We start from the raw sequence: 24,234 nt of genomic DNA on the forward strand, positions 1-24,234 counted from the left end.
GGTGAAGCCTACATCACAGATAATTGCTTTCACTCAGGAGCCCTGGAAGATCCACGTTGCTTAGTTTATCAGAAAGATGTTAACTGATCATTACTATTGCTCCAGGAATTCAACTTGACTACAAGTTTAGGTCAGGGACTGGACACCTTCAGACGCCTTTTGGACCCCAAATCAAGGATTCATCGCTTTTTCACAAATGCAGTTCCCAAGTGTTCCTTATGTTATTACTGGCAGGAAAGCACAGCTGCTCGATAGCCCCTCCCTGTCTTATTCTATTGTAAACATTCTTTATCTTTTATTGGGAAGCCCGCTCTTGGACGCCAGAGCTGTTAATCGGCGAAAATGGAGATGAAGGAAAGTAGTTCCCGGATGGCAAAAACCGCACCCCTAAGTGACCATTCAGAGATAACGGCCACCGAGCGCTGAGGCAGGGCCTGTGACCACTACGGGAGGCGACTTCGGAGGTGTGTGTGTGGGGGGGGGGTGCGACCACAACGTGAGTCGTCTCAGCCCCAACCCTCCGAACGTCCATGGCGTCGGGATCCCCGCTCTACTAAATCCGCATCTGCGGCCTACGCCAGCGGACAATTCAATGAGGAAGCCGCTCTCTAGAGCTGCCGGCGATTGGTCGAGCCCGTGAAAGATGATTGGCTCTGGCCTTCTTCCGCTCGGGCGGCCCGGTGACACGATTGGTGCAGACTCATAGCCGCTCCGCCTGCTCCCGTACGTAGCACGTCACTATCCGGCGTGCCCCGTACCCGCCTCCTCCGCTCGGCCGGCCCAAGATGGCGGTGCAGGAGTCGGCGGCCCAGCTGTCCATGACCCTGAAGGTGCAGGAGTACCCGACCCTCAAGGTGCGTTCTAGGCGCGGCTAGGGTCGCCACCGCATCTTGGGAGGGGTCGTGGTGGTGCAGGGGCTGGGTCGCTGCCGGAGTCGCTTCTGGAGGGACTGCACGGCCGGGGGCGGGGTCGGGGGCGGTGGGGCTGCGGCTCTCCAGCGCGATGGGCACGGGCCGGGGCCTCCCGATGGGGCCAAGGGGGACCTCTCGGTGTACTGTGACCTAGGTGGTGCGGGGCGACAGAGTCAGAGGGCTTCCGAGGCCCGGGCGGCGGGGCCTGAGCCCTGCCTCCCACCCAGCCTTCAAAGCCGAGAGGCTGCGGGCCGTGCGAGTGCGGGCAGCGAGGCCACGGCCGGGGCGGCGGGCACTAAAGAACCAGGGGCCCTGGACGCGGAGGTGGGTCGCGGCGGCCCCGGGGCGTCCTTCCGGAAGCTCGGCCTGGGGCGTGGCGGGCATGCCTCTGGTGCTAATTAGGGGGCCAGTGGGGAGCACTGGCGACCCGGTGGCACCCCGCCTCGCTGGGCGTCCCCAGAACTCCAGCGCAGCTCCTGCCCTTGGTTTCCGGGGCGTGACCTTGGGTGGTCGCTGCGCCAGTGCGTTCCTTTAGGACAAACGTTCATCCCCGCCGGAAGACTGGGAGGCTTCAGTTGCTAGAGGGCTTGATGGTACCGGATGGACTGCGGTGAAGTACCTGGGAAGAAAAGCCTTAAGAGGAAGAAAAAAATTCTTTGGTTCCAAGGAAGGCCGGCAGAGCCTTCGTGTTCTACATTCCTTGGCTGAGGTCTGGGCAGCTTTTCTTCTGGAGCTCTTGGCACCTCATCCATCTCTTTGGTGACCCAGTGGTTGTTTGGTGGTGGGTGGGTGGGTCGTTTAGCTAAGGTTGAAGACTACAGGTTCTAGGCGAGACCGCTTTTTCTGTGCTTAGGGAGACCCAGATTGTATGGGAGGCACCTGACTTCTGCTGGTGTTCCCTTGTCTGATGTAAGCCCTAGGGAGCACTTGTTTTCCTCCCCGAGGGTGAAGTGAGCGAGCTTATATTGCACATGGAAGTCTTGGCATTCCCTGGAAGGCATCTCTTGTCATTGTCCCTGTGACATCTGACTGCTCTGGAGTAGTTTGTCTTCACAGGAGGGCAGAAGCAAGGCCCAGCTGGCCTTCTTCTATAGTTGGTGAGCAGCCATATTTGATCAATGTTTTGTATCCTGTGCTTTATTTGACTAAGGAAGGGAGCAAACACCACCAGTCTTTTTTGTCAGATGTTCAAAATGTATGGCTTGGGGGAGTAGGAGGTACTTGTGACAGACCTCGGTCTTGTACGTGCTAGGCCAATGCTCTGCTACTGAGCTACATCCTCAGGCCTTGTTTTCTTTCTTTCTTTTCTTTTCTTTTCTTTTCTTTTCTTTTTTTTTTTTTTTTTTTTTTTTTTTGAGGCAGGCTTCTGTAGGCCATGAATCCGAGTGCTGGGATTACAGGTGACTCTTACCAATCCTGTAGTTTCCTGGCACTCTTGGATTTCTGTTGATTGACAGATGGAAACCCTGACTCTTAACAGTGGTCATACTTGGGGCCTTCTATCACTAGACCTGTAACCACTGACGTCTGGGCCTCGCCAGGACTTCCAGACCTGTTGCAATGAGGTTGCTTTGGGAGAACGTGGCTATTTGTTCTGGCTGGTGAATTTGGGACCCACAGACAGGAAAGGTTTCAGAGCTCCCTCCCTCTCTGGCTTACTGAACGCATTAGGCAGTGAAATGGATGGTCAGGGTTCCTCCAGTCCGTCCTCTGGTGACCAGGAATGCACTCTGCATTCCAAAGCTATTGCACAGCTCTGACGAAAACGATTCTGTGGATCTCTGTGCAGGTACAGAGAGGTGGTGGTGTCATGGAAACAGAATCACACCTTTTCTTTTCTTTTTTTCTCTTTGACGAATGATAGAAAGAAAAGTTTTTGTGAGTAGAAATGCTACTCCCTCCAGGTCCTGCAGACCCTTGCCTTATAACTTCTCTGCTTTGTTGACAGTGTATCTTTGCTTTGTTCACGTTTTCCCCTTACATTGTTGTTGTTTGGCTGGTTTTGACTTGTTTTTTTTTGAGACAGGTCTGTTGTAGCCTTGGCTGGGCTGTAACTCACTGGGATAGCTAAGGATGACCTTGAGTTTCTGATCCTTCTTACTGTCTCCTGAATGCTGGGATTCCAGGCAGTGCAGTGAGAGAGATCAGATCCAGGACATCTGCATGATGGGCAAACATCCTGCCAACTGAGATGCATACTTAGCTGCACTTCTGTACTTTTTCAACAGTAATTGATGGTGGGCACTTTATACTTTGATTCAGAAGTGTTTGATGACAGAATCAATCAGAATACCAGGAGAGAGGTGTTTGTGGTCAGTCCTTAGGAGGGTCCAGATGCATGTATGGCATGTGGGTTGGGATCCCTCCCAGAAGTGAAGACTGGTGGCTGGAGGGCTCCCCAAAAGCAGTTGGGACTGCAGTATACTGGACAGACTTAAATTTTTTAAGATTTATTCTTTGAACATTTCATAACTTATGTATGTTTATTGACAGATTGTTCACCTGCAGAGCAAGGCCTCTTCAGATGTGCAGCCTTGGGATCTGGCGGGTGGCTTAAGCAGTGGACCTAGATGTCTGTTTTGCAGTCTCAGGCACCTGGCAGCCATCTTCTTTTCCTGTGAGGGGCTATGGTGGCATCCCCTGACCCTGGGCATGGCTCTTTTCTGTTCCTGTGTTTCCTCCATAGTGGTGGCCTGGCACAGGCTTCTTTATAAGCCTTGGAACCTTCCAGCTTCATTATCCCAGTGGTATCCCTAGCCTCTACCTACCAGGTGTAGGAGTATCCCCAGAATACCTCCAGACATTGCCAGGTTGCCTTGGATACAAAGTCACCAGCATGAGGACCTCTGGACTGAATGTTGCTTTAGGGAACTTGTTTCTGTGTTTTTCAGAGCTCTGGGAATGTGGTTCATGAGACATCCTCTTGTATTCTGACTGTAGCTTTTTTTCCTGTTGAAGTCTGACTGGTGCCAGATTGAAAGTGACAGGTCTTTGAAGCAAGGGGAGACTAGGATTCGTGGCCCAGAATCATAAACTAAGATCCCCTGTTTGAATTATTTTTTTAAGCTTTTTGTTGTTGTTATAAAGGGAGATTTTTCTTCTTTAGTCTACTGAAGTGATCATCATTCCATTAATATTTCTACTCTTTTTTTTTTAACCCCCCCTTCAGGTAGCTGTAGCATAGTATTGTGTCACCTTTTCTACTTGCCACCTAATCAGGTGGCAACTGTCCAGTGTCAGGACCTGAAGATATTGGGGTAGCCAGCCCTGGACCCCAGCTTCTTTCTGAATCTCACCCTGGTGGTGTACCTTGATCCTCTTTGGAGCCCAGTCAGGTTCCCAGCTTCCACAGTTCTCTTATACACAGACACTCAAGTATGCACACACACACACACACACACACACAGAGCTGCTGCTGCTTTACGGAAACCTGGGTACAGTATTCTCAAGCATAATCTTTCGTGTCCTTGAAGTTTGTTCTTACAGAAATACTTCCTTGCCTTTCCTGCCTTGCATTTGATAACAGACTGATTGACCAAATACTGCTTTGGAAATTCACAGCCTGAATTATCACAGAGAATGTGAGTGCCTAGTGCATACCCTGGATTAAACTTCTAGAGCAGTTTTGTAAACCTGATCTTGGCTGCGTTGGGAGGATCATCAAGTATGAGAGATGCTAATAGCCATAAAAGTTTGACTTGGGACATGCACTTACTGCTAGGTGGTGGCCATAGTGGAATCCTAGAGTAGGCCAGACCTTTTCATATACAAATTTGAGCCAGCTGTTCTCAGTGTTCAGGCTGTTTGATACTAAGGATGCTTGGTCCACTCTTTGCCCTTAAGTACTTAGAAAACTGTAATTTTATTCATTTGCCAAACCCTGCCACTTTTCAACACTCTGTGTTCTAGTCTGGAGCAGCCTCCTTTTACTTCCTTTTAGATCCTGCCATTTGTCAGTGGGCCAGTCTGAGTTCCTTTTGTTCTTAAGGACCTGTGCCCTGATGCATGTATCCTACCCCCTCAATCACCTTGCTTTTGATTTGTCGGACATTTGAGTGATTGTGTGTCCAATTGGCATACCTCTGTCCTTCTGAAAGGCAGATGTCTACTGAGGTTAGAAAGTGCAGTCTTGAATACCTTGATAGCTGCTGGGTTTGTTTTTTACATGTTATTGTCTTAAACAGATTTTGTGGGGTTTTTTTGTTTGGTTGGTTGGTTGGTTGGTTGGTTGGTTGGTTGGTTTTTTGAGACAGGGTTTCTCTGTATAGTCCTGGCTGTCCTGGAACTCACTCTGTAGACCAGGCTGTCCTCAAACTCAGAAATCCGCCTGCCTCAGCCTCCCAAATGCTGGGATCAAGGGCGTGCACCACCACTGCCCAGCCTTAAACAGATTTTGAGTTAGGAAAACAAAGTGCTTTGTAATGCCTAGTTCTGTGTGGTGGGTGGACCATGCCAGAGGCACTGCTAAGTTGAGGCACAGAGTGGCAAGGGACTTGAGTAGGCCATATCCAGGACAAGCCCTTGGCCTTTGCTGTGATAGCAGTTGTTGATGAATTTCCTATCAGGCCTTTCGAGGGCCCTCAGGTGTTATGAAAGGTACTTATGCGTGTCCTCTCGGAATTCATACCCTGCCTGAAGATAGCATTTAACAAGGGAGTGTTTAATATATAGATAGATCTGGTAAAAGGTAACCAGAATGGGCGATATGGCGCAGCAGGTAAAGGCGCCTGCTGACAAACCTGTGACCTGATTTTGATCCCTGGAAGCCTTGTGGTAGAAGAAACCCAATTCCTAAAAGTTGTAATGTGACCTCTACTTACATGACATCTGCATACACTCTGGCACTCATGTCCTCTCACATGTACAGACATAAAAAATAACTTTTGAAAAAGATACTACTGAAGCCAAAGTGAAGTTGAGTAGTGGAAGGGGACTGGGCTCCTTTGGCTGACATGGTCAGCTAGTGAGCATGGAAATAATAGCTGGCGCTCTGAAGCCATGGACTGTGTAAAGTCTTAGCTGACATTGCCTTAGAAGGCACATAGGCCAGCAGGATGATAATGGCTGGTAAAGACCTAGACAGTGTGTGAGACTGTAGGCCTAGAAGAAAGGAGACTGACCAGCATCTATATCCAGTATGTATCCATCTGTGGAAGTTCCTTGACTACCACTAGTCTCATGGGGCTCAGTGTCACAGAGTTCAGGCTCTGCCGGTGCTGGTGTGTATTGCTACAGAATCTTTAGACATAGGAACCATTCCTTTGAAAATTTGAAAAGAAGTATTCACTGTTGTAATAACTAGTAAATATCTGCCAGAATGTGACTGGCTGGAGAAAACACTGGGCCTGGCTTTACTTTTCTGATTGTGATCCTCTGGTGCTACCCAGTACCTGCCTCCATCTCAGGCTACCTTCCCTCCTATCCTGTTTGCTTGCTTGCTTGTTTGTTTGTTTGTTTGTTTGTTTGGAGGCAATGTCTCTGTAATCCTGGCTGTCCTGTAACTTGCTATGCAGACCAGGCTGGCTTTGAACTCAGAGATCCACTTCTGACTCCCAAGTGGTGAGGTTTAAGGCGTGCACCATCACGCCCAGCCTCTTCCTGCTGTCCTTTTAGATACTCTTTCCTACTCGTCTGTCGACCTTTACCAGTTCAGCTGTCCATGCCTATCATGAGTTATGGGTTCCACATGTCCCACTTTAACCTAACTTTAGGGCATCCGCTTGTTTTTCTGCTTTCCTGTTGTGTTGCACTTCCCCAGCTCCCGCCTTACTGGGGTGGTCTGTGAGTATGTAGCTAGCAGCTGTTGCTGCTCTCCCCATCTTCTCCTTTCTCTATCATACTGCTCTGCCCCACTTTTCTCCAGGTTTTCTCCATTCTTTTCTGGGTAGTCTATTGGTACCTTTACTGTTTCTCCACAATCAGGAATCATTTTGCTTGCTCATTGGTGTCACCAATTAACCTTGAGAGGTGAGGTAGCCTTAGTGCTTGACGTCAGGCTTCTGCCTCCAGCTAGGCTTCTCCAGCTCTCACTCTACTAGTGACTACTGCAGTGTATATGTTTCTTTGGTTATCTGGGAGGTAGGTCAGGAGTGCCACTTGCAAAATGAACAATAGATACTGGCCTCAAAGCCTCAGACCTACTGCTTACCATCCTAGTTGAAGACAGTGTCTTCTTGACTTGTTCCATGGCAGGCTACAACTCCTAGGTTGTCACTCTATCCTTTCAACACACATGGAGTCACACCTCCAAGTCTCCTGTTCTCTTTAAAATCCATAGTTAATAGTAGCTGCTGGGAGACAGGCTTCATGTCTAGCTGGGAAGGTTGAGAACACTGCTATGCCACGTGGACCAGTTTCCTGTGGGGCATCTTTCCAGAATCCCTGTGGAACATTTATAAACATAGACTGGCCACATCTATCTCGACTTACAGAACCTGGAAATACATAGCCCATTTGTAGCTTACTATTGCCTAAATAAAAGAGAGATTTGTGGTCATTTCTTAGCCTGTTTTTGTTTTTAAATTCCCATTTGTTTGTTTGTTTTGAGATACTTTCTCTATATATCTCTGGCTGTCCTGGAAGTCACCATGTAGACCAAGCTGGCCTCAAACTCAGAGATCTGTTTACCTCTGCCTCCTGAGTGCTGGGATTAAGGGCATACACCTCTGCATCCTCCCTATTTATATTTTTTAAAGTTTATTTATTATTATAAATAAGTACACTGTTGTTGTCTTCAGACATACCAGAAGAGGGCGCCAGATCTCATTACGGGTGGTTGTGAGCCACCATGTGGTTGCTGGGATTTGAACTCCGGACCTTCAGAAGAGCAGTCAGTGCTCTTACCCACTGAGCCACCTCTCCAACCCTATTTATTAATTTTTAAAGGTTTATTTTTAGTTAAGTGTGTGTATCTGCATGTGGGTATGTGCTTTTGAGTGCAGGTTATTTGAGAAGGCCAGAGGAGTCACCTCTGGAGCTAGAGTTGTACTTTGAGCTGCCTGGGTTGGGTGCTGGGAACCAAACCTTAGGTCCTCTGGGGTACCAAGTGCTCTTAACCCTTGAACCATCTCTCTAGCCTCCCACCCCCTTCCCTGTTTTGGTTTCTTTATAGTATTAACAATTCAACAGAATTACCTACACTTGTGACCTTTTTTCTCCTTCTCTTTCTATTAGACATCTCCTTTAGAATATGTGTTGGTCACTGCTGTATCCCTGCACATCCAAGTTCCTGGCACAGAGTCATGATAAACAGCTATTGGCCAAATGAAATTCTCCACTGTCTGGTTGGAAAATTCCTTAAAACTTAGTGTCACTTTTGTTCACTTGAATTCCAGCATGCTTTTCTAGGCAGACACATCCCTTCTTTGTTTCCTTTAAATCAGTTTTCTAACCTACTTGTGCCTGATTGCAACATCAACCTCCTGTCCATACAGGTCTGGCATTCTTACTGATAAATTCCAGCCTAGAGTCAGCCATCTGTGTGAATTCTGCATTAGCCCAGTAGTTGCTCACTTCTGGGGGCCCTGGAGGCTCACTTGGAGGGTCCCTTGCATCCAAGAGCTGTTTCATGTATTGCTCTTTTCATTCACCTTAAGCTCCTATGCTTGTGCCATACCCCATGGGCTGTGTTCATGGCTTGCTTTTCATTTGTGACCTGTTTGCCTATACTCATTGCCTTGTTCCAGTGACTTAGAAATAAGTCATCTGTTCTCTACCCCTGCTCATCTTCATCCCTCACAGTTAAAAGATGTGCAAATAATGGCTGCCAGTTATCCAGTGAACAAAGTGTCCCGTTCTCTCTCCTCCTTCCCTCCCTCTCCCTGAGAACTGTCTTTAGAATAGCCTCACTTCTGTTCTTGCTCACATTGTCCATGGTCATGCTGTTGCTAGGGCCACTGGGCAACCTTATAGGGCTGCTCAGACCCTTTGACCACATGTCCATTCACAGCAACCTGCTAACAGGTATCCTGGTGTTCATCTTGACCTTTTCAGGCTAGTGACTTCTCTGTAGTCTTGAGGTACATTCCTGTTTGGCTTCCACAGTAGTTATTTGCCTGGCTTCCCCAGGCTCACAGCCAACTCTCATTCTTCATTATTGAACTATCTGCAGAATACTGGAACAGCACCCAAGCTTGATCCTGTTAGTTGTGTTCTTGGTGATCACATGAGTCTTGTGGACTTAAAGGAATTCTCTATCCACATGGCTGATATGCCCTAGATCCCTGCTCCAGGAGCCTGAAAAGCATTACCTTAAACTCTGTAAGTTGCTTAGTTTAGAATGGCTAAAGTGGATTTTGTAAAAAATCTTTTATTTTATTTTATTTTTATGTGCATTGGTGTTTTGTCTGCATGTATGTCTGTGTGAGGGTGCTGGGAATGGGGCCTGGAAGAGCAGCCATTCTCTTAACCGCTGAGCCATCTCTCCAGCCCCAAAAGTGGAACTTGTAAATCTGTTTGTGGGGTTACTTTTGAAACAGGGTTTTGCAGTATGGATAAGGGAGGGACTCTTGAGGTCCCATCCCCTTACCGAGGAACTGTTGGCAGTTGATAGCTGCTACTGGGGGACGTAGAATCATTCTTTATAGGTGTGGCCCAGGCTGGCCCTGAACTCTTCAATCTTACTGCCTTGGATGCCTGAGTGCTGAGTTCTGTTATCTTGGTTTAGGCTTTAACTTAATTGCCTTCTCCAAATCCATCTCCCACTTTCCTCCTACAGTAAAGGACAGCCACTGGGGCCAGAAATTTGGAGGAAGCTTTGACCCCACACCTATTCTTGGATGTATTTTATGAACACCCGAGTGGGAGCCTAATTCAGTTGCTGCTGCTGAGAATGGGTGTGATTTCAGCTCTGCAGAGTGGATGTGGCTCCCAGGTGGTTGCTTGTTCTATCTCTGCCCGTCATATCCTTTTGCAGATAGCTAACAGTTCACAGGCCATACAGTTTGACGCGTGGTTCCTTAAGTAAAGGTCAAGAGTTTTAAGAGGAGTCAGCCTAGCTCTTCATGATGCCTTTCCTCTACTACCACAACAGCCTCTCTTCTCAGCCCTCTGTCCTGTCTCTTGGCTTCTCATTCATGTCACCTACTGAAATGGCAATTCTGCTTCTTTCTGCCTTCTCCTACAGCCAGTACTTCATCCACTGCACTGTGTTGTTCATGGAAACTCTGCTGAAGGGTAAAGGTAATTCTAAGTATTATTCTGGCCATTCTACCGGTGCAGTGGCATAAGGCTCAGAGGACATCAAGAGGCACTCATCAGCACACACCAGTATGATTGATTACCTGCATAGGACCTGCAGAAGATCACAGACTCAAACTTCCTGCATGGCTAGGAGAGGAACTCTTGAGGTTGTCAGTAGCTCCTGGGGAAGTAGAAGAATTCTTCTTTGTAGGTGTGGCCATTGATAGGTTCCCCATGCTCCTTTGGATGGCCCCACGCCCATGCACATAGCTGGATTTACTAGGTTATGAGGGATGAAGGAAGAAGAAAAAATAATGAAATTGGGATGAGTGTATTAGGGTGACTATCATATTTCATGTATGCATGTAAGAAGTTCTATAAGAATAATCTTTAAAGAGTAGTCCAGACAGTAGGTAGGGGGTCATATGCTGAAGGACGAGTCTATATACTCTAAGTATGCTCAATATGAGTGGAACAAAAAGCATCTGGAGAAGAGCAGACAAAGCTAGTGAGGTAGGCAGCTGTGAAGGACCTGCAGTAGATGCTGTGCTGAGTTCCTGCATTCCATATGGGAAGCCAGAACTCCAAACACTCCAATGCTTGCTAATATTCCCAGTCCTCATCCCCTCTCCAGATAGAAGATAGATTTCTTTGACTCATCATAGCTGAGCAGGACCCTGTGGCAGGTTCTGGCCAGTGTGCTATGACTTGGGACCAAGTCTCATTTCCAGGGCCAGGGCGTACAATGGCATGCTTCTCAAAGACCTGCTATGATGTCAGGCTTTACAGACCTTGGTTGCAAATGAGAAAACAACCAGAGGTTAAAAAGACAGAAAGTACATTAATATTTGCCCAGACTAGAAGAAATAGAATTATAGCAATCTATTCGCGAGATTAAAAGCATGTTTTAAAAAGAGATTGTAATAATAAATGCAGTTTTCTGTAAACAAGAAAAGTTAAAGAATCATAGTCGCTAGATGAGTGTACTTTGAAGTATGAATAATGCCTCAGTAAAGTTGCTGGAAAAACAAAACAAACAAAAAAGTATGAAGTAGAAGTTAGGAACAACTGTTAGGAAGGTTTAGTGGGGAGCTGGGGAGAGGGTTTAACAGGAGCACTTGGTTTTAGAGGACTGGATTCAATTCTTGGTACCCATATGGCAGCTAAAAACCAGCTGTACCTCCAGTTCTAGGCAGTCTGATGCCCTCTTGTGACCTCCAAGGGCAAGCACACATACTGGCAGGCAGAACACCCATATACATATAAAACAACAACAACACAAAACTTGTAAAATAAAGTTTAGTGGTCAGCTGGCCATGCAGTAGGCACTGATAAAGTTTAGTGGTCAGCTGGCCATGCAGTAGGCACTGAGCCTAGCCACTGCCCTCTGTACCATCAGTGGCCAGTTGTATCATATCCTGAGGAGATGTCTATTCACGACAGCATGCCAATTGGAAGAAGTGGCCAGGGTGAATCTTGGACTGACAGTGGTGATACTGAAGGAGCTTGAGAAAGAACACAGCTGGTGGAAGACAGGCATTATTACATTGAGTGTCTTGCTTCTGTGGGAGTTAGTAATGATGCCTGGTGCATGTTGTGCATAGGACAGTGCTTTTTACTTAGAACAAGGGAAACACCAACAAGAGCAGAACGCTACTGACCCCGAGAGTCCAGGCTACTTGGGACTGCTGGTGGGCTCTGTGCTACCTACAGACTGAGAGTAAGCCTCACTAGTGTGAGGTGTCACTGGTGCGTTAAGGCTTGCTGTAGGTTGGTTCACTGAATTATGTCAAGGATGAAGACTTCTGACCACATGAGACTGGCTGTAGTGCCTTTTGGTGTCATGCCATGCCAGCTTTAGCAGAGCATGCTATGCTGCATTGTGCGCTGCCTGTGTGTTGCTCTGTTTGGGTTTTTCTCAAATGGACTGCTGGCATAAAACAGGTCTGCATGTGACCAGTGGGTTAAAAATGGACATGAGCCGGGCATGGTGGCGCACCTTTAATCCCAGCACTTGTGGGGCAGAGGCAGGTGAATTTCTGAATTCGAGGCCAGCCTGGTCTACAAAGTGAGTTCCAGGACAGCCAGGGCTATACAGAGAAACCCTGTCTTGAAAAAAAACAAAAACAAACAAACAAACAAAAAAATGGACATGAAGGTGGGCCTAGGAAAAAGGAGTGATGATGTTGCAGGCTCTCTTTCCATCTTGATCATCGTCAGCCACATTGTATTATGGCTTCTTAGAATTAGACTAGAAACATGTAGTTGTTTTTTAAAGAAGTCCACTTGAAATAGGGGTTTAGGCTGTTGCTGTCTGTCTTCATGGTATGGCCATACTTGGAGTAGTAGCTTTGGGTAGCACAGAACTTCTGTGATTTGCTAGAGATGCTATTGTATGCTCTCTAGGGCACAGAAGGTATGGCTGGCTTCTTAGCAAATACTTGGGATGCTTACGCTGGGGCTTTTTTTAAGGTTTATTGATATTATGTGAATGAGTATTTGCCTGCATACATGTATATTCCTATGGAGGTCAGAAAAGGGCATGGGACCCCCTGGAGTTGAAGTTAGAGATGGCTGTGAGCCACCAAATGAGTGATAGGAACTGATCTCAGGTCCTCTGGAAGAATAGTTAAGTGCTTTTAACCTTTGAGCTATTGCTCCAGTACCTTTGAGGTTTCTTAATTGTGAGCAGTAAATGCCTCATGTCATCAAAAAACAAAACAAAAACAACCCCTTTCCTTCCTATACTGCTGGAAATGGCTAGAAACACAATGACAAGCTAAAGCACCTTTTTTTGGCCATGGCAGTGGGGAAGGGGAGTATTCAGCAGATGATGTCAGAAAGCTCAAAGCAGGTATGGGAGGCAGCTTGAGGAAAGGAGGCCCTGAAGTAGACGACAGCACAAGAGAGTGCTGCTTGGCAGGTGGGAGTGCAGCTGCTTCTCTCCGGCCTCAGCAAGTCATGACTGGGCTTCACTGGTGGAAACAAGGATGAGGATGTTTGGTGACTCCAACAGCAGCTAACTAGAGAGAGCCTGACCTTAAATACGAGTTATCATATGGGGGCTGGAGTGATGGCTCAGAGGTTAAGAACAGCTATTCTGACAGGACACCTGAGTTCAGCTTTCAGCACCCACATGGTGGCTCACAGCCATCAGTGGGAATGCCCCTGGTGCAGGCAAACCACTACTGTACATAAATCTTTGATTGTTGTTTGGTTGGTTTTGGTTTAGGTTTTTTTTTGACAGTATTTCTCTGTAGCCCTGGCTGTCCTAGAACTTGCTATGTAGACCAGGCTGGCTTCCATCTCAGATCCTCCTGCCTCTACCTCCCAAATGCTCAGAATAAGTAAATATTAAAAAAAAAAAGAAAGAAAAAAATATTGTCACTGACTCCTGCTACTGCCCAGACACATTGAGAGATATCAAGTATGTTTACTAAGTGTAAAATTTTAAATATTGGCACAAGCAGATAAAATAAGGCTAAATTGAAACTCAAATACTCTTCTAAAGAATCCTCCAGACATAAACTAAGAATTGATTCAAATGTATAAGAAAAAGTAGGACCTTTGTTTCTGTACAGACCTGATGGGGGTACAAACAATGTGTTATCAAAGGAAAAATGTATTGAGTTGAGCTATACAAAGTGCACTTTTACTCGTTAAAAAGCAATAACTAATGACCCTGTAATATGCAACGGCAGTTGTTTAAAACTTCCCAATTGCCTGGAAAAGCCCAGTACTGGATAGCTTTACTGGTGAATTCTATTAGACATTTTAAAAGGGAATACATCAACTCTACACAAACTTTTCTAAGAAATAAGGAAGAAAGGGCATTTTTTTAAACCTCATTTTTGTGAGCCTAGTATTATTCATAGCAAAGTCAGACAGCAACACATGAAAACTACAGAACAGTGTTCTTTATGAATAAGTACAAGCTAAAGCCCTGGCAGTTTCTACATCTGAGCTAGGCTGGTATCCCAAGCACTTGGAAAGTAGAAGTAGGAAAATCAGATTAGGAAGTCTATAGTTAGTCTGGGCTGACACTCCTCAAAATACCAAATGAATATTACCCCAGAAATGCAAAGTTAGTTTAACTTGTGGAAATCAGTATAATGCACATATTATTGGAATAAAGGACAGAGACCACATGACCAACTAAAGAAATGCAGAAAAAGCACTTGACAAAGTAACACCTATTAAAGCTAAAAACACCAACTTCTTCAACCTTATAAAGGGCTTCTAAAAAACCAGCATATTAACATACTAATTGTGTTAACAGTAAATTAGCTTAATTGTGAACAGTAAATGCCTCATGTCATCAAAAAACAAAACAAAAACAACCCCCTTTCCTTCCTATACTGGTGGAAATGGCTAGAAACACAATGACAAGCTAAAGCACCTTTTTTTGGCCATGACAGTGGGGAAGGGGCTAGGGGTATTAACATACTACCTAGCCGGGCGGTGGCGCACGCCTTTAATCCCAGCACTGGGGAGGCAGAGGCAGGCAGATTTCTGAGGTCGAGGCCAGCCTGGTCTACAGAGTGAGTTCAACATACTACCTAACATCAGAGTTGAAAGTGCCCCTGAGGTCAGCAACAGCACTGACACCACTCCTTACCACTTAGATTCTACCCTTGGTCTGTAGGTTGTAGCCAGTGCAGACAGACAAGGAGGCCAACACAGCCAGAGCAGAAAGAAAGAAGGAAGATGACATGATCATGGGTGCCTAATGCACGTTATCACACAGTTAGACTTAATAATAAATAGTTCATCGGTGTTGCAGAGTACAAAAGCAGTGTATAAAAATAAGCTATATTTCTGTACCCTAGAAGTGACCAGCCTAAAACAATTTTTGATTTACTGTAGCACAAAAATAATACGGCATGTACGAATAAGACAGTATTGTTAGGTTAACATTACTTCCTGAACTAATGCGCAGAGTTAGTGTGAGCTGCATCAAACTCTCAGCTGGCTTCCCCCCCCCCCGCTAGAAATTGGCAAGCTGCTTGTAAATCCACAGTATGAGTCAGGAACCCAAACCAGCCAAGATAACTTGTAAATAGTGGTTATAGAACTTGGAGTTTTGGGTTTCAAAACTCCTTATGGAGGTGTGACCAGGTGATATTTGCAAAACAATAGGCAAATCTACCCAAATTGAAGGTAGGCATTTATTTATTTTGCATTGCTGAGGTTTGATCCCAACACTGTACAGTTTGAACTCAACACCTTGCTGAGACAGCTGGGTTTTCACATACAAAGTAAAGTTGGGTCCCTACATCAATCATACACAAAAACTAAAAGTCAAAGAACCAGATGAAAGATCTAAAATTAAAAACTTCTAGAAAGCTAGAATAATATCAGCGATAGCGATAGCTCTGACCTTGAGTCTGGATTCTCTATCCCTGAGCACAAGCCTGGGTGGAAGACTGCTCTATGGGGAGCTGTGAACATGAGAAGAGATTATACATGCTGAAGGCCCATATATGGCCTTTGAGAGCTGATTGGATTTGGGACAGAGCCCCAGTGATAAAGTTAGGGTTCTTAGGGTTTGTATTTCTGAGAGTCTTCTGCAGTTCAGGCTGATCCTGAAGTGTAGTTTATGTCCAAGGATGATGAAGTTTCTACGTTTTGCATTTTTACTTTAAACATACTTCTTTCGAGATTTATTTTAACCCCTTGTTCCATTTGCCATTTGTTTGTTTAGGATTTTTTGACACAGGGTTTCTTTGTGTGGCCTTAGCTACCCTGGAAGTAGTAAGTGTATCACACATCTGTGCCCCATGTCTGTGGAGTCTAGAAGAGAGTAGGGGATCCTCTACAACTGGATACAGACAGTTGTGAGCTACCACACATTGGTGCAGTAAGTGCTTGTAACTGTTGAGCCATCTCCAGTTCTCCTTTTGAATATAAATATATTTGTTCATTTTCACCCACTACCCTATCCCCTCTTATCCTATCAAATCTATCTTCTTTCAACAAGTCCCCCTAGTCCCCCTACTTATTTTGTTTTATATTTTTGTGAACTAGTAAGTTTAATTTAGAGTTGCTTGCGTGAGCATGGGAGGGAATTATCTACTGGAGCATAGGCAGTATACCACTGAAGAAAGAGATACCCACTCCTGCAGCAACCTCTAATTGCCAGTGGCTCCTTGTGGAGTGTAGGGCTTTATGAACCTCTTCTCAATCCATGATGGGATACTAATGGGCCCCATCTTGTGCAGGTAGCCACAGCATTCTTCCCCATCCTGTGACTCTTACATTCTTTCTGCTCCCTCTTCAGTGTTCCTTAAGCTGTGGAGGGGGTGACACACAGATGTCCCATTTAGGGCCCAGTACACAACAGTCATGTACTCTCAGCACTTTGGTCAGTTAAATGAGTCTTTGCATTAACTGTTGCTAGCTACAAAGAGAAGCTTCTCTGACCAGGACTGAGAACAGTGCTAGTCTATAGTTATAGATAGTTAGAAGGCAGCATGACAGCATGGCCATTTAGCAAAGCAGCTATAATAAGTTTCCCACTAGGGAACCAGCCATAAACTTTTGACCAGGTTTAGAGTACCGAATGTCAATTCCTCCTATGTTGTGGGTCTAAAACTCAGTCAGAAAATGGTTAGTTATCCTAGCTAACATTTCACACCACTATTGCAACAGTGGTCAGGTCTTTCCTGGAAGGGTGGTAGTGTAGCACATGGGTTCCACAGCTGAGTAAGGCTACCAATGACTATTTTTCCTCTCTAGCAAGCAGGCTATGTAGCACCTTCCAGCACTGTATGAAAGCTAGCCAGCAAGAAGGAAGCTTCCAGCTCAGTTCTATCTTGATTTTCTATTTCTGCCACCAGAGTGTGCGGTGTTTTCAGCAATGGGGTCTTAACCATCCAATTCTGATTCACAAACCATGAGCAATGGCAGTAGAGCCTGTATTATTTTAGGGACCTCTAGGACTTGCCTGGCCAACAACTGGGGACAACTGGGGAGGGATCCCACATCTGGCACTGGAATTTTCATTTAATAACCTATGGCTTTGGGAGCAATATTATTCACCAGTGCAAAGTGACTACATTCAAAGTGTTTTTTTAAATTTTTATTTCAGTGTTTAATTAGCTTACAAAATGGGTTTTCACATGACTTTTTAATACACCCTTAGTTTTGGTTAACCCTCCCCCACCCCTTCTCTTCCCCATCTCGCCTTAAACCTTTCTGCCTGAGTCACTTCCCTATTTACTGCCATATCACATGTGTTCTACTATCAAGTGATCTTGGACTTTCATTCTCCTGCTTGAGTACAAGCACTCGGGCATATGCCACCTTACTTGGTTCTGTGTGCTGCTGGGGATAGAGCATAGGGCTTCATGCATGGTTGTCAGGCACTGCATTCTTGTGCAGCACTGGTCCTAGCCTGGATTAACGTGGGCTTATGTGTGGCATGCACGAGTGGAGATGAGAACAGCATTCAGTTCTCTTTCTGTAACATGGGTCCTAGGTATCAAACTCGGATGATCAGGCTTGGGAACAAAGCCTTTACCACTGAGCCGTCTTCCTCTGCGTGCATACCAAAAGAATGTGAGGTCATAACTAACCACCAAGAGTGTCTTTGCCAGACTTAGCTCAGCCAGCCGCTCAACCGTGCTCAGAGACTTGCAACCTTTTTAACTTCATGTAGTAAAGACTGTTTGTGTAAGCTTCCTGAGATGACCAAAAGAGCTGCTTACAAAATAGGAAGAAACATTTGCAAATCACCTCTCTCGTAAGAGCTAGTATTTAGAGTATATGAAGAAGTCTTACTGTTGAGTAATAATTTAAATTTTAAAAATGAGCAGACATAGTAGATAAAGCAAAGATTTCAACAACGCAAGCTGGACGACCAGAGTTCAGATCCCCAGCACCCTCCCACAAAAAGCTATGATGTGGGAGCTTACTTGTAGCCTACCTAGTCCTAGAGGCTGAGACAGGGCATCCCAAGGCAACTGGCTATGTAGACTAGCCAAATGCCCTGATAAAATAGAGTGATTAAGAAGACACCATTAATACCAGTTTCTAGCCTGTACATGCTGGCCCTGTGTACCTACATGCATTCCAAAACCTAAAACAATTCAAAGGCTTTCTCCAGAAAGCCACTGGGACATACTATTTCCTTCTGCTAGAATGGCTACAGAAGAAAGATGTGGAGAAATTATAAACCCTTAGACACTGTTGATAGGAGTGAAAAACAGTCCTGCTACCTTTTAAAACAACCTAGGCATTTATTAAGTAGTTGCTGTCCATACAAGGAACAAAAGCCTTACTCATAACCGCCCCAAAGTACATGTGGTCTCAATTTGTGTACATAAACTGAGGTATTAACACAGGATTATGCATCCAGACAGAGAGCAGAACACTGTTCATCATGGTTACATTGTGGATCGGTTTCTGAAACAACATTAAGCCAAAGGTCAGGGAAAGTCTCTATAACCTAAGGTTTCAATTGTGTGAAGTTTCAAGAACAGAGACAGTCATGTCTGCGTGCTTGTGTCTTGAGGGATGGCTATGACATGATTATGAAAACACTCTCCGAGTAGATAGTAGTAATGATTTCACAACCATGCAATTACACTAAAACCTTTTAAGTGGTACGTTCTAGGGGGAGTTAGAGTCTGTGAATTATATAAATAAAAATAACAGCATACTCCTTTTTTTAAAATTTGGTAAGGATTAGCTTTACTGACAACAGAAAAGGTGCAGCATGGCTGATTGGCTGGTGTACACGGCTCTGCATAATGAGCAATTTTCAGAATAGGTCTGTGGATTGATGGGGTCAAGAAACCAGGCATGGTCTGCGGCTCACATCACATCTGCTCCACTTGTGGCCCTTGCACATCAGTAATGGGAATCTTAGACAGTGAAGAGTTACTCTGTGTGTGTGTGTGTGTGTGTGTGTGTGTGTGTGTGTGTGTGTGTGTACCATCCTCAATCAGGGAAGCTATGAACACTGGGAATGTTATATGCTCTGAGTTAAGAGGACTCTGCTTTTAAAGACATAGTATAAAGAGGGGGAAAACACAATTTGATTGTATATCTAAATTAAAATATCTGGATTCCATTGAATTAAAATATATTAAGAACAGATTTCACTCTCCCACCACGGGGTGTTGGCTCACACCTTTAATATCAGCACTTGGGAGGCAGAGACAGGTTGATGTCTGTGAGTTCAAGGCCACCCTGGCCTACAAAGCAAGTTCCAAGACAGCCAGGGCTACACAGAAAACGCCTGTATGGAAAGAGGAGGGCTTCGCTTCCCTGCCCTGCAGACAGCCTTGCTGTGTAGCCCAGGGTAGCCTCAAATGTATGATTTCCCTGCCCGAGTGCTGTGAGTAGCTGGGATAACAGTCATAAACTGCCTTGCCTGGCTTCATGTAACTTGTTATTATGATAACCAAAGCTGTGGGTCTCATGGTGCCTTGCTGTTTATAGATGTCTTACTTTATGATGGAGGTGGGGGGTCAAACCTGGAGCTCAGTTCATGGTAGCTAGTGAGCTTTTTTTTTTTTTTTTTATTTCTGATATCCAGCGTTGTTTATAAAAAGAAAGCAGTAGTTGTGGTAGTATATGCCTACAATATAAGCACTTAAGATGCCAAGGCCCAAGGATTATGAGTTTAGGGCATCTTGGGCTACATGAAATCCTGTCTCAAAAAAAGGGCAAGTAGGCACTTGTTCTGAAGTTTCTCTTTTTCCTGTCTGGATTTATAATAATGGTAATGCCACAAACTTAGCCATACTGTCTAATTTGTCCCATTTCCTGTGTCTTTTTTTCCCCTCTCCTTCATTTCTTCCCTTTTGATACATTGATAGGGATGTTCTTTTGTGTTTGTTTGTTTGTTTGTTTTTTCTTACAAAACCATAGTTCATAGCCACATTCAGTTGAGGCAAATGAATGCCTCACACATTGTCAGATGCAGCTGGGTGTGCAGTGCCCAGAGGAGTCCTGCTGTTAGTTGGTCTGTGAGAGAAGAGCTTCCCAGGGAGCTTGCTTCTGGGAACACAGCTGTGAGCCTAGTCTCCACTCCTTTATACAACAGTGGTTAGTCCCTTTGACTGACAGTTCCTGTGGATGGGGCACCATGGCTTCTTTACTTCATCCCTGTTGATGAGCATTGAACTGGGCCATCTCTTCCTTCCTCGAGGATGGGGTTACTGAATCATCTTGTGGGAGTCTCTTTCCATGAGAAACTGCCCAACTTTGCAGAGAATTATTCAAGTGCCAACAGGGGTCAACTGTTTCTCAGCTTGATTGAATTGCTCTTTGAACCAGAGTTCTCTAGAGAACCAGAATCAATGGGATGTGTTTATAGAAATATTAAAAATAGTGAATTGTCTTGTGGGAGTCTGAAGGCAGGGAGATTTCAAGATACCTGGCAAACCAGGGCATGGTGTATTCTCAGAAAAAAGAAGGTCCATGGTAGAGTTCTAATCCAAAGATGTGCAGATCTGAGACCTATGTATGATAGGCCAGAAGACTGACAGCAGCAGCAGCCCAGCTGGGTGCACACGGGGTTTGACTTATGCACTCTGTTTACTTCTTCACCTGGTTGAACACAACCCACACCTAAGAAGCCATCAGCTCTACTGAGGACTGGCCTACTGGCTCATCCAGAAACATGCTCATGAAAATGTGATACCTGGGCTGGTGAGATGGCTCAGTGGGTTAGAGCACCCGACTGCTCTTCCGAAGGTGCAGAGTTCGGATCCCAGCAACCACATGGTGGCTCACAACCATCCGTAACAAGATCTGACCCCCTCTTCTGGAGTGTCTGAAGACAGCTACAATGTACTTACATATAATAAATAAATAAATAAATCTTTAAAAAAAGAAAACGTGATACCTAAGAGTAGCCATTGTCCATTTTCTTTTATATTTCCTGGTGACAAGCAGCTATATAGATCTTCCGTATGTCATGGAAGGCATTTCTTTTGAGCTCTCTGACTTGTTTTGAGAATGGGGTTTTTGCTATCATAATTAAATTTTTTTTTTTTTTTTAGGCATTCCATATTTTCCTTGGAAGGGGTCATGCTAGATGTGTAAATTTCTAATGGCTTCTTTCCGGTGTCTGATTCTGTTCTCTTTGCTTAGGTGGTTGTCTGTCTGCAGGGCAGAAGCTTGGCTTTGGTGAAGACTGTTAATGATGAGTTTTCATTTATAGTTTGTGTGGTTAGTGTCATTTACAAGGCTTGTGACCTCTTCAAGGTCATGACAGTGACTTGTTTCTTCCTTAGATGATTTACAGGGAGTTTCAGCATTTATGTTTAGATCTGTGATCTGTTTCAGGATGGTCTTGGTAGATAGACTAGGCATGGCTTGGTTTTCACTGCTCTCAGGGAGTACCTAGTCCTAGTATTGTTGCAAAAACTACTATTTCCTTTGCCTTGTGGTTGGACATGTATGGGTGGATGTGGGGCTCTATTTGTGTGTTTTCCACCTTCATTTGACCCATAGCTAATCTCAGACCAGCACATTGCTAAGGGGATAGACCAACTATTGCAAAGGTTAATAGTTATTTCTTGGCCTTTGAGAGATGAGATGGCTCAGCAGTTAAGAGTACTGACTGCTTGTCTGAAGGTCCTGAGTTCAAATCCCATCAACCACATGGTGGCTCACAGCCATCCGTAATGAGATCTGATGCCCTCTTCTGGTGTATCTGAAGACTGCTACAGTATACTTAGATAAAATAATAAATAATTAAAAAAAAATTAGTTATTTCCTTATGCTGTCTGTGGCTTGGCTTGGTGTGGTGTGGTGGTGATATTGAGATGGAATTACTTTTATGCAGCCCAAGCTCAAATACAGTATCCTCCTGCCTTTGACTCCTGAGTGCTGGGATCACAAAGGTATGTATGCACCGTGCTCAGGTATAATAGTGTTGATATCAGGTCCCAGTCTATCAGGTTGTATTCTATCAAAGTGTTAGTTGGTTTCTTTTGCCTCAGACTCATTATATAGTCAGCAAGGATCTGATCTTGAACTTCTGATCCCCCTGCCTCCACCTTTTGAGTGCTGGGATTACAGGTGTACAGCACCACTATGCACAATCTGTTTTTGTAATGAGCAGGGATCAAAGTCAGAGCTTAATATTGTGCTGGACAAGCGCTGTCAGCACCAACTGAGCCACATGTCTGTCTGTCTATCTACCTATCATCCATCTCTCTATCATCTGTCTACCTACCTGTCTATCTGTAGTGAAAGCACAGCTTAGAATTGTTACCTGTACAGTTTGTGCTGTTCCTTGCGTGTGCCCTCATGGTCTCTGGAACATTCTATTTTGTAGAACTGAAATTCTGCCGTTAGAGAGTTTCACTATGCACCCTACTTTTGTTCTCTCAGAGCTTGATCTTTTTAGGAATCTTGTTCAGTGGACTGAAACACTTGTCATGTTGTGGCCAGTTCATTAGCATGATACCCTTAGGTTTCACCTGTATCTTGGTGTATGGCAGGCTTTTCCATTGTCAAGCCGAATTATGTGTCTATGCTGCGTTTTCTTGGTTCGTTTGTTGGTGAACACTCAGATGGGGATGTTGCAGTGAACATGTATGCCAACATCTTGTAGAGATGTGCTCCTAGTTGCATACCAAGAGTGGGCCTGCTACTAAATACAGTTGTCTGTTCATAGTAATCCTCTAGTGGTTCAGCAGCGTTCCATCCTTGCCAGCAAGACACTTTGTGGATACATTCTGTGGTTTGGGTGTGATTTTGTTGTTGCTGCTTTGAGATAGGATCAGTGTCTGGAACTTTCTGTGTAGATCAGACTGGGTGTACAGCACAGTTAATACTAGCCATACTTGACAGTAGAGATATGAGCTGTGGCTGTAGCTTAGCCTGTCACAGAGGTGGGGCATGGTGTTCAGGCATAGTTTACTTGTGTTGTGCTCACAGTTGGCCAGGAAATGAGTGAAAAGTGTGGAGAGAGGTGTGGCAGTGATTCTCTGGAAAGGCAGAAAATACCTTATTCCTCACATTCTCTTCTTTATGTAGGAAATGGGTTGGTTTTGTTTGTTTCTTGCAATCGCAATAAAAACATTCTCATGGAAGAGAAATGTTAATGTTCATATGTACTTCCACATGAAATAGGATGACTTCACATTAACCCTGAATGATGTGAAGCTTTTGGACTCATCCTGACTGTCCTGTCCAGTGTGATCCTCACCTCCAGTTCCCCACTTGCCAAATGGGGAGAAGCCTCCTTCTCTTACCTCCTCTTTGGTCACTTTTTAAACTGCTTTTCTAGATGAACTTTGGAGTTATTTTTGCCCATAAAGGAGCGGGGGGGGGGGGGGTGTGTGTCTGTCTGTCTGTCTGTGTAAAGACTGTGGCCTAGCACTGCTCAAGGGCTAGGGCGTCGTGTGCCTGTCTTAGGTCAGCCTCCCCTCCAGGCTCTGGACTGCCTCTAGTCATCATACTTTGTGGGGCCTGGTCAGGGTGCTGTGAGTTGTAGGCTGCCTGTGCCAGATGTGAAGGAGGCCCATGTGCAGGGCTGTATCTATATATTGAAGGTCAGGGCTGAGGTTCTTTGTGCCTTTTCTTGTCTAGGTGCCCTATGAGACACTGAACAAACGCTTCCGAGCTGCTCAGAAAAACATCGATCGAGAGACTAGCCACGTCACCATGGTGGTAGCTGAGCTTGAGAAGACCTTGAGTAGTTGCCCAGCTGTGGACTCTGTGGTCAGCCTATTGGATGGTGTGGTGGAGAAGCTGAGTGTCCTCAAGAGGAAGGTTTGTCCTCTGGGAGTGGGCCCTGGCTAGGAGATCTGAGACAGGCAAACTGTGGGCAGGATGTCCTGGCCTCATGCTGCTAGAAAGAGAACTGAAAGTGTCCTAAGCCTGACCTATGAGGAAGCTAGGACTTGCAGAGACTACTGGTGTTTCACCCTAGAATTTCCTAGAACTGTCAAAATGACCTAGCTCTGAGGATGAAGACATGAATAGTCCTTTAAAACTTCTTCCCAAAGGGGTTAGAGAACTCAGACAGCAGAAGAGAATTAGCAGTCAGTCACAGATAGGAGTCAGATATAGGAAAAGGCCAGAGGACTGCAGCTAGCTGCCTTGGAGCATTATCTGAACATGTGACGTGACTTGACAGATGACTTTGAGCACCCAGGAGAGTGGGCCAGAAAAC

The 24,234-nt window shown here is 45.2% G+C and overlaps 1 protein-coding gene across 2 annotated transcripts in view; it reads left to right on the forward strand.

The window, feature by feature from the left end:
• Positions 1 to 780: 780 nt before the first annotated feature.
• Positions 781 to 24,234, forward strand: part of Maea (macrophage erythroblast attacher) — a 37,723-nt gene continuing 14,269 nt past the window's right edge. The window contains exons 1-2 of one of the 2 annotated variants that reach the window (NM_021500.2): positions 781 to 854; positions 23,649 to 23,831. In NM_021500.2, the coding sequence (NP_067475.2) occupies positions 786 to 854; positions 23,649 to 23,831 (252 nt within the window). In that variant the 5' untranslated portion in view covers positions 781 to 785. Of the gene's footprint in view, positions 855 to 1,316; positions 1,621 to 23,648; positions 23,832 to 24,234 lie in introns of those variants that run through there. The other variant, XM_006504041.2, reaches the window with a different exon arrangement.

Source organism: Mus musculus, chromosome 5 (assembly GCF_000001635.26).
Source record: "Mus musculus strain C57BL/6J chromosome 5, GRCm38.p6 C57BL/6J".
Lineage (NCBI taxonomy): Eukaryota > Metazoa > Chordata > Mammalia > Rodentia > Muridae > Mus > Mus musculus.